At 36.2% G+C, this 12,244-nt stretch overlaps 2 protein-coding genes across 2 annotated transcripts; both read left to right on the top strand.

The window, feature by feature from the left end:
• The first annotated feature begins 1,502 nt into the window (after nucleotides 1–1,502).
• On the top strand, nucleotides 1,503–5,293 carry LOC149891407 (uncharacterized). The gene is made up of 2 exons (XM_090082095.1): nucleotides 1,503–1,560; nucleotides 4,032–5,293. The coding sequence occupies exon 2, from the start codon at nucleotides 4,061–4,063 to the stop codon at nucleotides 5,291–5,293; it is 1,233 nt and encodes a 410-aa protein (XP_089938221.1). The 5' UTR covers nucleotides 1,503–1,560; nucleotides 4,032–4,060.
• LOC149891406 (uncharacterized) lies at nucleotides 5,290–8,262 on the top strand. Its single transcript, XM_090080813.1, has 4 exons — nucleotides 5,290–7,070; nucleotides 7,327–7,392; nucleotides 7,654–7,710; nucleotides 7,868–8,262. Exons 1-4 carry the CDS (start codon nucleotides 5,552–5,554, stop codon nucleotides 8,185–8,187), a joined length of 1,962 nt encoding a protein of 653 aa, XP_089936939.1. The 5' UTR covers nucleotides 5,290–5,551; the 3' UTR covers nucleotides 8,188–8,262.
• Nucleotides 8,263–12,244: the final 3,982 nt, after the last annotated feature.

The following is a 12,244-nucleotide window of genomic DNA, read 5'->3' as shown; positions in this document are numbered from 1 at the left end:
ACGAGCCAAAAAAGTACGCTAGAGTTGACAAACTGCATCGCGGTCGAAAAGTGTATTTACGCCAACACTTTTATCCGTTTTAAGCATTTCGTTTTCGCACGAACAACAATTAAAGCAGCTCGTTGAGCTTAACGACGTTCGTATTTTTTTTCGAAGCCAAAACTTCGGCTATAAGTAGAATGAAGAGGCACTTCGAAAAACAACAAAGCTGTTCGCAGTCGATAGCTACGAGCAACAACATCTCTGCGAGTCTGGCATCAAGGTAAACAGTTTTTTTACATTTTCATTTGTTAGTGCCACTTTTGTGTACATTATGTATTCAAAAATTTCTTGCTGACGCTAGATTTTTCGTTTTCAATGAACAACAGATGCAACCTCTAGCCGTTTGCTAAAACAGCTTGCTAGGACAACCAAATCAATCATATGTTGTGAAAATTTCTTTTTGTTCAACTGACTAAGGAAGATCGAGCGAACGCTTTTTTTTTATAACTTGTTTGTATCATATTGCTATTAAGAAAACAGCGTTGTGTATACTAAACGTGACATAATTGGCAATTATCCGTAACTAAAAATAAGATAGAAATTACAAACTTGATACCATATTTTAATTACTGTAACAAAACTAGACGTCATCGCGTGAGAAAATAAATGTTTATGACACATAACCTAATTTTTTGTTTTTTGTTTTTTTTTGTTTTGTTTTCTTCTCTTTTTTCCTTTTAATCTCTTTTCTTTCGTCCAAAAAGCGTTTTGATTTTGCCTCGCCACAAGCGATGAAATCGATAAAAAAACCTGCTCGGACATTCTCAATTCTCAACAACAAAAGCAATCAAAGTTCTAGCTCTCGAGCACGTGCGCCAACAGGTTGATGAAACCGTTCAAATATGCTCGATCGCTAGAATTTAAAAAAAGAAACAAACCAAAACAAAAAAAACAAAAACAAAAATGGACACCTTTAGAACGCTTAAATTTTATAAAATATTTTCCTCTGCGTTTTTAACCAGCTAAACTGTCGTAAAGTTTTTTCGGTGCAGTTCATTTAAAAAACTTAGTTTTCAACTTTTAAACGTTTTAGACTTCTCGTTTAAGGCAGTCGAAAGAAATGAGTCGACTTGCTCTCTCTCTCTCCCTTTTCGGTTTTGTTTTTGTTTATTTGTTTTTGTTTTTTCTTCGTTTGCCTTCGTTTGAAATGCAAGGGATTCGAAAGGAAGGTCGTTGCTTTGTTTGCTTTTGGAAAAGTTGTCGCCATGCGAGACTTAGTTTTTTTTTTTTTTTGCTCAAATTGAGCACAAGTGAGTTTCTAGTCTTGAAAGTGTGCAAAGTGTGGGCCAATCTGGTGGCTTGAGTGATGACACGTGAATGCTGGAAATTCCAGACTTTGAGCGGATTCAGCGTACATAGAAAGAAAATGTAGCATTCACGTGGGTCTCTCCTAAGCGTGCCATTGGTCGGTCTGCTGTCCTTAAGTACCCCCCCCCCTCAACGTCACGTTTGCTCAACTTTCTCGGTCTTTGGCGCCCAGAGAAAGCTTGAGGAAGGATAAAAAATGGCGAGGTTTCGGTACTGCGTTTTCTGTTTTTCTTATTTGTTTTTGTTTGTTTGCTTGTTTGTTTGTTTGTTTGTTTGTTAATTTTTTTAATTTTTTTTTTTTTTTTGTTTGTTTCGTTCGTTCGTTTGTTTGTTTGTTTGTTTGTTTGTTTCGTTTGCTTCGTTTGTTTTGTGATGTTTTGTTTTCCCTTCTTGATGGCACAAAACAGAAGCAAACAAGACTTTCGGTTATATTCGGTTATATTCGGTTCAATAAAAGTTTGTTGGTTTCTGCACAACAACAACAACAACAACAACAACAAAAGTCCCTCTGTCCCTCAAAAGCAGTTTCTCCTCTGTCCTAAAGAAGAGCCTCTTTGTAATCGATCTTGTCTGAATGCAGCTCTCCTTTTGCCTACAGGTTTTTATTCCAACCCTTTTGTTGTTGTTAGTGCCATGTTGTTGTTATTGTTATACTCTGTAAAAGCAGTTGTTGCTGTTGTACTTGTTTGTTGTTTCTAAAGACACTGTTGTTGCTGCTGTTAGCGCTGTTAGTAATCACCCACTTGGCTTGTATTTTTGTTTCTTGTTTTTGTTTTTTGTTTTATTTATAAACACTCTCTGAGTAAGTGATGCTGTTGCTGTTGTTGTTGTTACAGTTGCAATGAGTGTTTGTTAATGTTCCCCCACTTGGCTTGTACTTTTGTTTTCTGTTTTGTTTTGTTTTTTTTTGTTGCTTGTTTTGTTTTTATTTCTTTATTTTATCAACACCCTTTGAGCCAGTGATGCTGTTGCTGTTGTTGTTGTTATAGTTGCAATGAGTGTTGTTAATGTTCACCCACTTTGCTTGTGTTTTTGTTTTTGTTTATCAACACCCTTTGTGTCAGTGATGCTGTTGCTGTTGTTCTTATTACAGTTGCAATGAGTGTTTGTTAATGTTCACCAACTTGGCTTGTTTATAATCTATTTTGTTTTATCAACACTCTCTGAGTCAGTGATGCTGATGCTGTTGTTGTTATTGTGCTTGCAATAAGTGTTGTTAATGTTCACCCACTTTGCTAGTTTTGTTTGTGCTTTTGTTTTTGTTTATCAACACCCTTTTAGTCACTGATGCTGTTGCTGTTGGTGTTATTATAGTTGCAATGAGTGTTAATGTTCACCCACTTTGCTTGCTTTATTTGTTTGTTGCTTTTTTTTTTATCAACACCCTGCGAGTTAGTGATGCTGTTGCTGCTTTTGTCATTTTACTTGTATTTATCGTTGTTACTGTTCAGCCACTTTGCTTGTTTTTTAATCTGTTTTATTTTATCACCACTCTCTGAGTCAGTGATGATGTTGCTGATGCTGTTGTTGTTGTTTTACTTGCAATGATAGCTGTTACTGTTCAGCCACTTTGCTTGTTTTGTTTGTTTGTTTGTTTGTTTTTTTTTATCAATATCCTCTGAGTAAGTGATGCTGTTGCTGTTGTTGTTGTTATAGTTGCAATGAGTGTTTGTTAATGTTCCCCCACTTGGCTTGTACTTTTGTTTTCTGTTTTGTTTTGTTTTTGTTTTTTTTGTTGTTTTTTTTCTCAACACTCTCTGAGTAAGTGATGCTGTTGCTGTAGTCGTTGTTATAGTTGCAATGAGTGTTTGTTAATGTTCACAAACTTGGCATGTTTATAATCTATTTTATTTTATCAACACTCTCTGAGTCAGTGATGCTGATGCTGTTGTTGTTATTATGCTTGAAATAAGTGTTGTTAATGTTCACCCACTCTGCTTGTTTTGTTTGTGCCTTTGTTTTTGTTTATCAACACCCTTTGAGTCACTGATGCTGTTGCTGTTGGTGTTATTATAGTTGCAATGAGTGTTAATGTTCACCCAATTTGCTTGTTTTGTTTTTTTATTTGTTTTTTTGTTTGTTTTTGTTTTGCTTGTTTTTTTTATCAATACCCTCTGAGTCAGTGATGCTGTTGCTGTTGTTGTTGTTGTTATAGTTGCAATGAGTGTTTGTTAATGTTCCCCCACTTGGCTTGTACTTTTGTTTTCTTTTTTGTTATGTCAACACTCTCTGAGTCAGTGATGCTGATGCTGTTGTTATTATGCTTGCAATGAGAGTTGTTACTGTTGTAGTTATGTCTGTCATTTGTCCTTGTTAGCAAGTTCTATTTGCCCTCTCTTGCCTTTTTTCAACACAGTTTCTTTCTTTGAGTCATATGGTTGCGAGATCCTCTCAAACTCCATCTCTTTATTTATTTGTTTCTTTTCTTTTTCTTTTTTTTTTTCTCATTCTCCTTCTCATAATAGCAATCACTGCTGCCACCATGCATGTAATGCTAGTTGCTCTCATTCTTTTTCATTTGCTAGTGGAAACTTTGTTTCTTCTTGTTGCTCTCTTTTCTTTCTTTTTTTCTCTTTTGCAGAGGATTCGAAAAAACACAGCTCTTCCCTGCAGTTGTAAACATTCCAGGACTGGATGCAGGCAGAAGAAAAACACTCTCACTGACTGTTTTCTTTTTTTAGCAAAAACCGTTGCAAACAAACACCTGAACATGTCTTCTTCACAAGAAAACAACACTGTTGTTGCCCCTTCTCCGAACTCTAAAGCGAAAAAAAAGAAAAGAAAGCAGTCACAAGAACAGAGAGACTTAAAGCTCAAAAACAAAGTCAGGGCCGCATTAGTTGCAGCGTGTGGCTCCGTAAACAGGGTTGTACCTTTCTATGGTACCAAGAAGAGGTACGCTGTTAGCTGTCCGATGCCTTTGTGCAAACATTCGTCCACAAGCATTAAAAGACCCTTGACTAAAAAAGATCATTCTTGGACTTTGGATGAAGCTTCCATCTTTTACTCTGCAATGGTCAGGAAGTTTCAGCATGCTCGTCTCGAACGCAAGTCCGGCTGTCCAAAACCTTACCCCTGTTTGCAATGTTGGAAATATTACGACCGACTGGACATACACTTGAAAGAGACTCATTTCTACGATTCCAAGATGATCAAACAAAAGATTGCAGAGGCAAAGCGATACGACAACGAGAAGCTCTATGTCCCTCAATTTATTCGACCTGCCTTCTTTGGTATTAAGCCAGTAGCTGAACAAGCGTCTGCATCAGGCTCTGCATCCTCTGCTCCTGGGTCTTCCTCCTCTTTTTCTTCTCCGGTTCTTTCCTCTGATCCTCTTTTAAGCTTGCCCTCACCAGTTCCTGGTTCGTCCGAGGCTCCTTCTGCAAACCAATGCACCTCTGTAGAAAACAAAGAGCTGAAAACCGAATCCGTCCTTGACTCTGATTTCGATTCCTTAGAGCACTTGGTTTCCAGCTCCTATGTCTTGACCGAAGAAAAGAGACTCTTGTTTCAGTTGGACAAAGATGCTTTTCACTTTTATTACCAGTCAGCAGATGAGCTCTTCAGAGACTTTGAAAAGTGGCTTGTGGTAGCCAACAACAACACTTTGTCACAAGCAAAGATCTACAAAAATGCAGTTGTGGAAATATTGACTTGTTGTGACAGCACGTTGACGCTGCACCCAAACGCCCTCACCAATTCCAATGTTTTGGAGGATAGATACTTCTCCTTGCACTTTAAGAAAATTCAGCTCAATTCCAAGCTGAGTGAACTTGACCAAACAAAAGCCATGTCTTGTCACACGTTGTACAACCGCCTTGTCTCCCTTTGTCTCCTGTTTCGTTTCAGTGAAGCCAGAAACGTCTATTTCGGACTTTCTCATGAGGCCTCAGCACTTTTCGCAACTCATCCACCTTTCTCATGCAAGGTGGATGAGTTGTGAAAAGTGCTGAGGCCCTTTCGTTCTTTGAGGAGGAGCCTTGTGAAAAGAAGAAAAAGCATCAACATCATCAATGTCAGTTTGCTGACCGAATACGGCAAGTCTGCATACGTAAGAGACTTAGTGGAATCGATTAGAAAGGCGTCTCTTCCGCTGACTAGAGACAATGCTGTGTCTCTACGAAACCATCTTCTGCTCTCTGTCACTGTAATTAACAGTTTAAGAAAATCTAACATTGCTCTTTTAAACATTAGAGACTACATGGCTGCTGAGAAGAGTGAGTGTGGATATTGCATTGTGCAAGAGCGCTACAAAACAGCATACAAGTACGGAGCCAAAAACATTCTAGTGCCGAACGACTTGAAAGTGTTGATCGATATTTATTTGCTGAGATACAGAGACCTTCTTGTCAACGACTCTCACTACATGGCTGCAGACACCAAGACTGTTTTGGAGTTGAGCGACTGCTACAGGCCCCTTTTTCCTTCGGTGAGAGCCAACAAAGACGAAGGTGTGACACTCGGTGCAACTAGAGTGCCTGTTTACCAGATGGGTTCCTCTGCTATCTCCTCTAGCCTGACGTCCTGCTTCAGAAAAAGCCAAGTAAACATTCCCATGAAGCGTCTTACTCCCACTTGCATTCGCGGTTCGATAGCCACTTACTTTGCCAACAACAGCAAAGAAGATCGCGAGCGGTTTGCTACACTCTACATGAAGCACAGCAGACACACAATGGATAGCTTTTATGTGTCCCAGTGGAACGCTGCAGAGGAGTTGCGCTTTGCCCTGGGCATCGGACAGTCCTTCGGAGTCATAGAGTCTTTGACTGTTGAAAAGTCTGAGAGACCATTAAAGGAGGAGAAGGATGTGATGGACTGGCTCCGAACTAATGCAGAGGAGTACGGTTTTCATGATGTTGAGGACATTTTTGAGGAAGATTCAGACTCCGGTTCTGACTCTGAAGAATGTGCTGCTACTTTCGGTTGTACCACAGTGGTTCCATTTTCTCCAGCTGTAGAAAACAATGCTCCTTTAGAGGACAGCAACGAACATGTTGTAGATTTCTTGTGTGAACCTAGCTCAACTCCTGTTTCGTCTGTTCCTTCTGAACAAACAATCGCTGGTCCAGTTCTTGAACTATCCTCTGCTCTTGCACAACTAGTTCCTAATGAACAAGCTGTTTGTATGGATGTAGATCAGACTCTAGCTGTTCCTGTTGGCACAGCTTGTTCTCCTCTTGCATTAACATTATTTCCTGATGAACCGGATTTTATTGAACACCATGCACAACTTTCTCCAGTTTACTTTAGTGAGCAAGTGGTTGCCAAACCTGTTTCTGCTGCTCCTGCTCAACAAGTTGCTTTCAGTCCTTCAAAAGAGGTTTTTTCTGTTCTGCTGGAAACAGTGTCTAATGTTGCTTCACAGCAAGATAATCTTATGGCTGTCACACGTGTTTTCCATGCTCCTCCTGAAGCTGCTCTTCTTGAACCTGCTCTTCTTGAACCTGCTCTTCTTGAACCTGCTCATAAGCAAGTGGTTGCCAAACCTGTTCATGTTGCTCCTTCTCTGCAAGTTGTTTTTAATCCTTCAAAAGAGGTCTTTTCTGTTCCTCTGGCTCCTAATCTTGTTGCTCGTCAGCAAACGATGGCCAAACCCAGTTTGTTTCTTTCAGCTGTTCCAGTCCAACAGGCTGGTACTGTTCTTGAAAAACAGCCCTCACCTGGTGCTGTTCAATCTGTTGGTAGTCTATTTAGCCAAAGTCTTGCTTGTACATCCAGAGGTAAATTCTTTTTGATTTTTGATTTTTATGCAAATCTCAACACGCTTTCAAAAAATAAAAATGCCCAAATTAACTCCTTGCCCTATTGTTATTGTTAAAGCTGTAAAAAAAAAAAAAAAAAAGAAAAACAATAAAAAAAACAAAACAAAAACAAAAAAAACAACACAGAAGTGTGTATGTATTTGTTGCAGGACTAATTCTGTGATTGCTTAAATGTTTACACAAGTGAATGATACTAAAACTGATTATGTTTTAGAAGTAAAAGATCCAAGAAGAAAAAAAATCAAGTTGGAAATGCCATCTTTTACTCAAGAACACATCGGTAATGTAAAACCTAATTTATGCAAACATATATAAACACAAACCTCTTCTTGCACAATTTCAGATGGTTAACTGTTAATAAAAACTTGCCATCATTGCTAAGTGCACTTTTAGAAAGTTGTGTCTACCCGATTTCTAATGATGAAGTTAGAAACTTCACCGTTAGAAATCATGCACAGCTTGTTATTATCTCTAACACTTAGAAACTGTTGATGGTTTTTTTATGAATTAGAAAAATGAACATGGTTTTATTTTATTTCAGGATCAACTCAGCCAAGAACAAAGGAAAACAAAGCAGAAGTTAGCCAATGCCAATTAGGTAATCTTTCAAAAACCAGTTGTTGCTATCAGTGCAAACAATAAGGTCAACAAAAAAAAACAAATAAAAAAACAAAATTAATCTTGTCATGCTTCAGAACCAAATGAATATTCGATTTAATCTCTTTGTGTTATGACTTGAGTTTGTAAAATTTTAGATGAAATAGTTGAAAAGCTGAATGCTTGCCCTGGCCACAACGAATGGTTCAACACCAGAAGTTTTCCACGATGTGCAGCTTTGGTGTTGGCATACATCTTGCAAGACGTGTTTACAGATGTAAGCTCAAGTTGCTCGTACAAAGATTACCTTGGCATCTTGGCAAATCATAGCAGTGACAAGCTCATTCATGTCTTGCAAAAGTACTCCTACCAAAGCCATATTAAAGACAAAATTAAAAACATGAAGCTAAAAATTCAAAAAGAGGGTAGTTTAGAAAAGTTTGTTCAATATGGCAATATCGTGAGACCATTTATGTAGTTTAGATAAGTTTGTTCAGTTTGGCAATAAAGATGGGCCTTTTGTGTAGTTTGTTTTCTCTATGCTTTTGCAAATATATTTATCTGTTTCGCTAAATACATAATAAACAAGAAGTTCTGTTAAACTGTTCTCACATTTCTTATTTAAAGATAGTTCAAACTTTTTTTATCTTTAAAAAAAAAAAAAGTCGTTTTGTTATTCTGTTAACACTTTTAATAGAGTTGCATTTAGAATTATTTCTGATGTTTTTAAGAGTTTGTTAAAAAGCAAATTAATATTTTCTGTGATGTTAAACTGCATAAGTGAAATTTAAAAAAGGAAAACTGCTCCAACCATTTTTCGGAAAAAGAAATCAAAAAGTTCCTTATTTTAAAAGATCTAGACATCCATTTCTTCTTCAGCAAAATAGCGAGGCTTTTTTTATGAACTCTTACTCTCTATTGTTTCATATATTTACACAAAGGATTTTATTTAGTTCAATGTAAACATACATAGAAGTATATTATGTTTTTTTTTTGTTTTTTTTTTTTTTATGGTGTCTAACTTTTGTTTCACTTCTATTTTATTTTACGTTTATCTTGTATTTTATCATGCCTTATTGGTTTTTACGTTTTGTGATGTCAAGCTGCGTAAGCTAAACTTAAAAGAGGAAAACTACGCTAACTTTTCTTTGAAAAAATATTCAAAAAGTACCTTAAAAGAGAAAGCACACGAATTTAAAAAGTTGTATCTTGCCATCCAATTCTTCTTCTGCAAAGTAGTGAGGCTTTTGCTCTCTAACTTATCTCTATTTACGCAAAGGGTTTTATTTCAATGTAAACACGTATAAAAGAATACTTTGTTAAAAATAATGTTAAAGGAGTTGCGTAAAAAAAACGTCTGAATAAACTTTCTTTACAAAAAAAAACAACTAAGAAACAAGCGCGCCTAAGAAAAACCAGATCGCGATTCACTAAGTCAATAGACGAAAGAAACAAACTTTAAAAAGTCTTTCTAGACAACAAATTCTATTTTTGGCAATGCAGTTTTTGTATTTATGCAACCTATCTTTTGTTTCACTTCTACTTTATTTTACGTTTACCTTGTATTTTGTCTTGCCTTTTTGCGTTTTGTGATGTCAAGCTACATAATCTAAACTTAAAAGAGGAAAACTAGGCTAGTAGAATATTATGTTGTTGGTTTTATATGCAGCCTAACTTTAGTTTCATCTATATTTTGTTTTGCGTTTATCTTATATTTTATCTTGTCTTTTTGAGTTTTGTGTTTTGTGATGTCAAGCTACAGAAGCTAAACTTTAAAGAGGAAAACTACGCTAACCTTTTTTTGAAAAACTATTCAAAAACTACCTTTAACAAAGTAGCGAGGCTTTTTATGCACTTTTACTCTCTAACATACCTATATTTGCGCAGAGGATTTTATTTAACTCAATGTAAACATACATAGAAAAATATTGTTACCCGTTTATTTCATGCAGCCTAACTTTAGCTTCATCTACATTTTATTTTACGTTTATCTTATATTTTATTTTGTCTTTTTGAGTTTTGTGTTTTGTGATGTCAAGCTACATAAGCTAATGTTAAAAGAGGAAAGCTACGCTAACCTTTCTTTGAAAAACTGTTCAAAAACTACCTTAGACATAATCTAGATTTAAAAGAGGAAGACTACGCTATTTTTGCTTTGAAAAAACTTTCGAAAACTACCTTAATCGATAGAGATAGCACACGATTTTAAAATGTTGTATCTAGTCATCCACTTCTTTTACACCAAAGTAGCGAGGCTTTCTATGCACTTTTACTCTCTAACATAGCTATTTTTGCGCAAACGATTTTATTTATTTCAATTTAAACATGCCTAGTAGATTATTATGTTGTTGGTTTTTTATGCAGCCTAACTTTAGCTACATCTATTTGTCTTATATTTTATTTTATGTTTTTGTGTTCTGTGATGTCAAGCTACATAATCTAATGTTAAAAGAGGAAAGCTACGCTAACATTTCTTTGAAAAGTTATTCAAAAACTACCTTTAAACATGATTTAGATTTAAAAGATGAAAACTACACTAACATTTCTTTGAAAAAATATTTAAAAACTACCTTAAACATAAGCTAGATCTAAAAGAGGAAAACTGCGCTAACTTTTCTTTGAAAAAATATTCAAAAACTACCTTAAACATAAGCTAGATCTGAAAGGGGAAAACTACGCTAACTTTTCTTTGAAAAAATATTCAAAAACTACCTTTAAACATGATTTAAATTTAAAAAAGGAAAACTACGCTAACATTTCTTTGAAAAAATATTCAAAAAGTACCTTAATCGAAAGAGATAGCACACGAATTTAAAAAGTTGCATCTAGTCATCCGTTTCTTCTTCATCAAAGTAGCGAGGCGTTAATGCACTTTTTATTCTCTAATTTATCTCTACTTACGCAAATGGCTTTTGTTTATTTCAATGATAAAATTTTCAAAAGAGTATTTTGTTAAAGATTATGCTGCAGGAGCTGTGTAAAAAAACTCTGGTGACCTTTCCTTAAGAAAAAGCAACTAAAATAGATGTGCGCCGAAGAAAATCCAAATTGCGATTCACTAAATTAAAAGACAAAAACAACAAACTTTAAAAGTGAAACCATTTTTACAAGCGTATTTTGTAAAGATGAAATGTTCTTATTACATTCTAACGTTACGAAAAGGATTTTCTTCTGTTCAAATATTTATTACAATTTAAAGTGTTAAATAATGTTACAGAAACGACCTAAGACGCCTGTTATATTAATTTAAACGAACAAAATAGATAAAAAAAAAAGAAAAACTATCATTTAAAAAAAAAAGAAAAAAAGAAAAGAAATAGAAATTGAGGAAAAACAAAAATAAGAACTTCTAACAAAGAGCTTTTCTTTTTATTTTTCAGATTTTAGATGCTTAATTCCTTGGAATGAAAAGTTGAACTGATGACCCACTACTAAGGTTGTTCCTAGCCTTCCGTTCTCAAACTAGGCAATTCTGAGAGGCTGTTTGATTAAGTACCGTTGATAGTAGTATCGCACGTAAGAGACTTCTAAAACTCTGATTATTAATTCCTTGAATGAAGAGATGACTTCATACTCACTAACGAGGTTGTTCTTAGCCATCCGTTCTCAAACTATGCAAAACAGTGAAGTTGTTTGATTAAGTATCACAGTTTGCTGATTTGCACGTGCACCATTGCCGAAACTGTGATGCTTGGTTCCTTGATTGGATTGAAGAAGCTCAACACCATGCTTTTTACAAGCTGTCCGTTGTTATGTTTTGCAATTCAGTGGTTCTGTTTTGCAATTCATTTTCTGTTTGTTTAAGTATCATTGATGGTGGTGTCGTGCATGCAAACTTTCCGAAACTCTGATGCTTGTTTTTCTTGAATGGAGAGATGAGCTTATACTTTAGGTGACTTTTAAAACTGCAGTAATTAGTGCCTCGAATGGAAAAACGAACTCATTCATTACAGACCAAGGTTGTTCCTGGCCATCCGTTAACATATTAGGCAAAGGAGAAAGTTAGCTTTATTTGTCGTGCAGATTGTCCGCTTTGACGTAAAATGCGACAAATTTGCTGAACGCTCGGTTTGCGCCGCCCAAGAGTCATTCTGTTTCTGCGTTGCTAGCGTCTGTCGGCTAAATACAACTGTAGACTCCGCGCAAGCTTTTTCACCGCAAAAGTTGTACAGAGCCACACCGAAGGCTAAAATCGACTTTAAGGTCGAAGGTTAAAATCGACCCTAGAGCTTTGAAAACGACGTCACGAAATTTTCAAGTACATCATCGAAGAAAATTACGGCGGCCAGATGCGACTCTTAGTACTAACTCTTCTAATCTTAGTACGTTAAGCATTCCAGTCGAGAGATCAGACGTTTTTTCGTCACCTAAGAGACCGGCCGATCCGTTTGCGACGCTGCGGAAAGAAAGAAGATGGCAAACCACAGGTTTGTTACCGTAACAAACCTCCGTGAGTACCTCCATCTCGAATGGCTTTTGGGGAAACGTTCGTTTTAAACTCAAAGGGATGGTTGTTAAAGCTCACAAACGCCTGG

Source organism: Hydra viridissima, unplaced genomic scaffold (genome assembly GCF_058129835.1).
Source record: "Hydra viridissima isolate aposymbiotic clone 2 unplaced genomic scaffold, HvirCarnegie_v1 scaffold_3, whole genome shotgun sequence".
NCBI classification, from domain to species: domain Eukaryota; kingdom Metazoa; phylum Cnidaria; class Hydrozoa; order Anthoathecata; family Hydridae; genus Hydra; species Hydra viridissima.
Note: the sequence above shows the minus strand (reverse complement) of the source record. Positions and strands in the feature narration are given on the sequence as shown.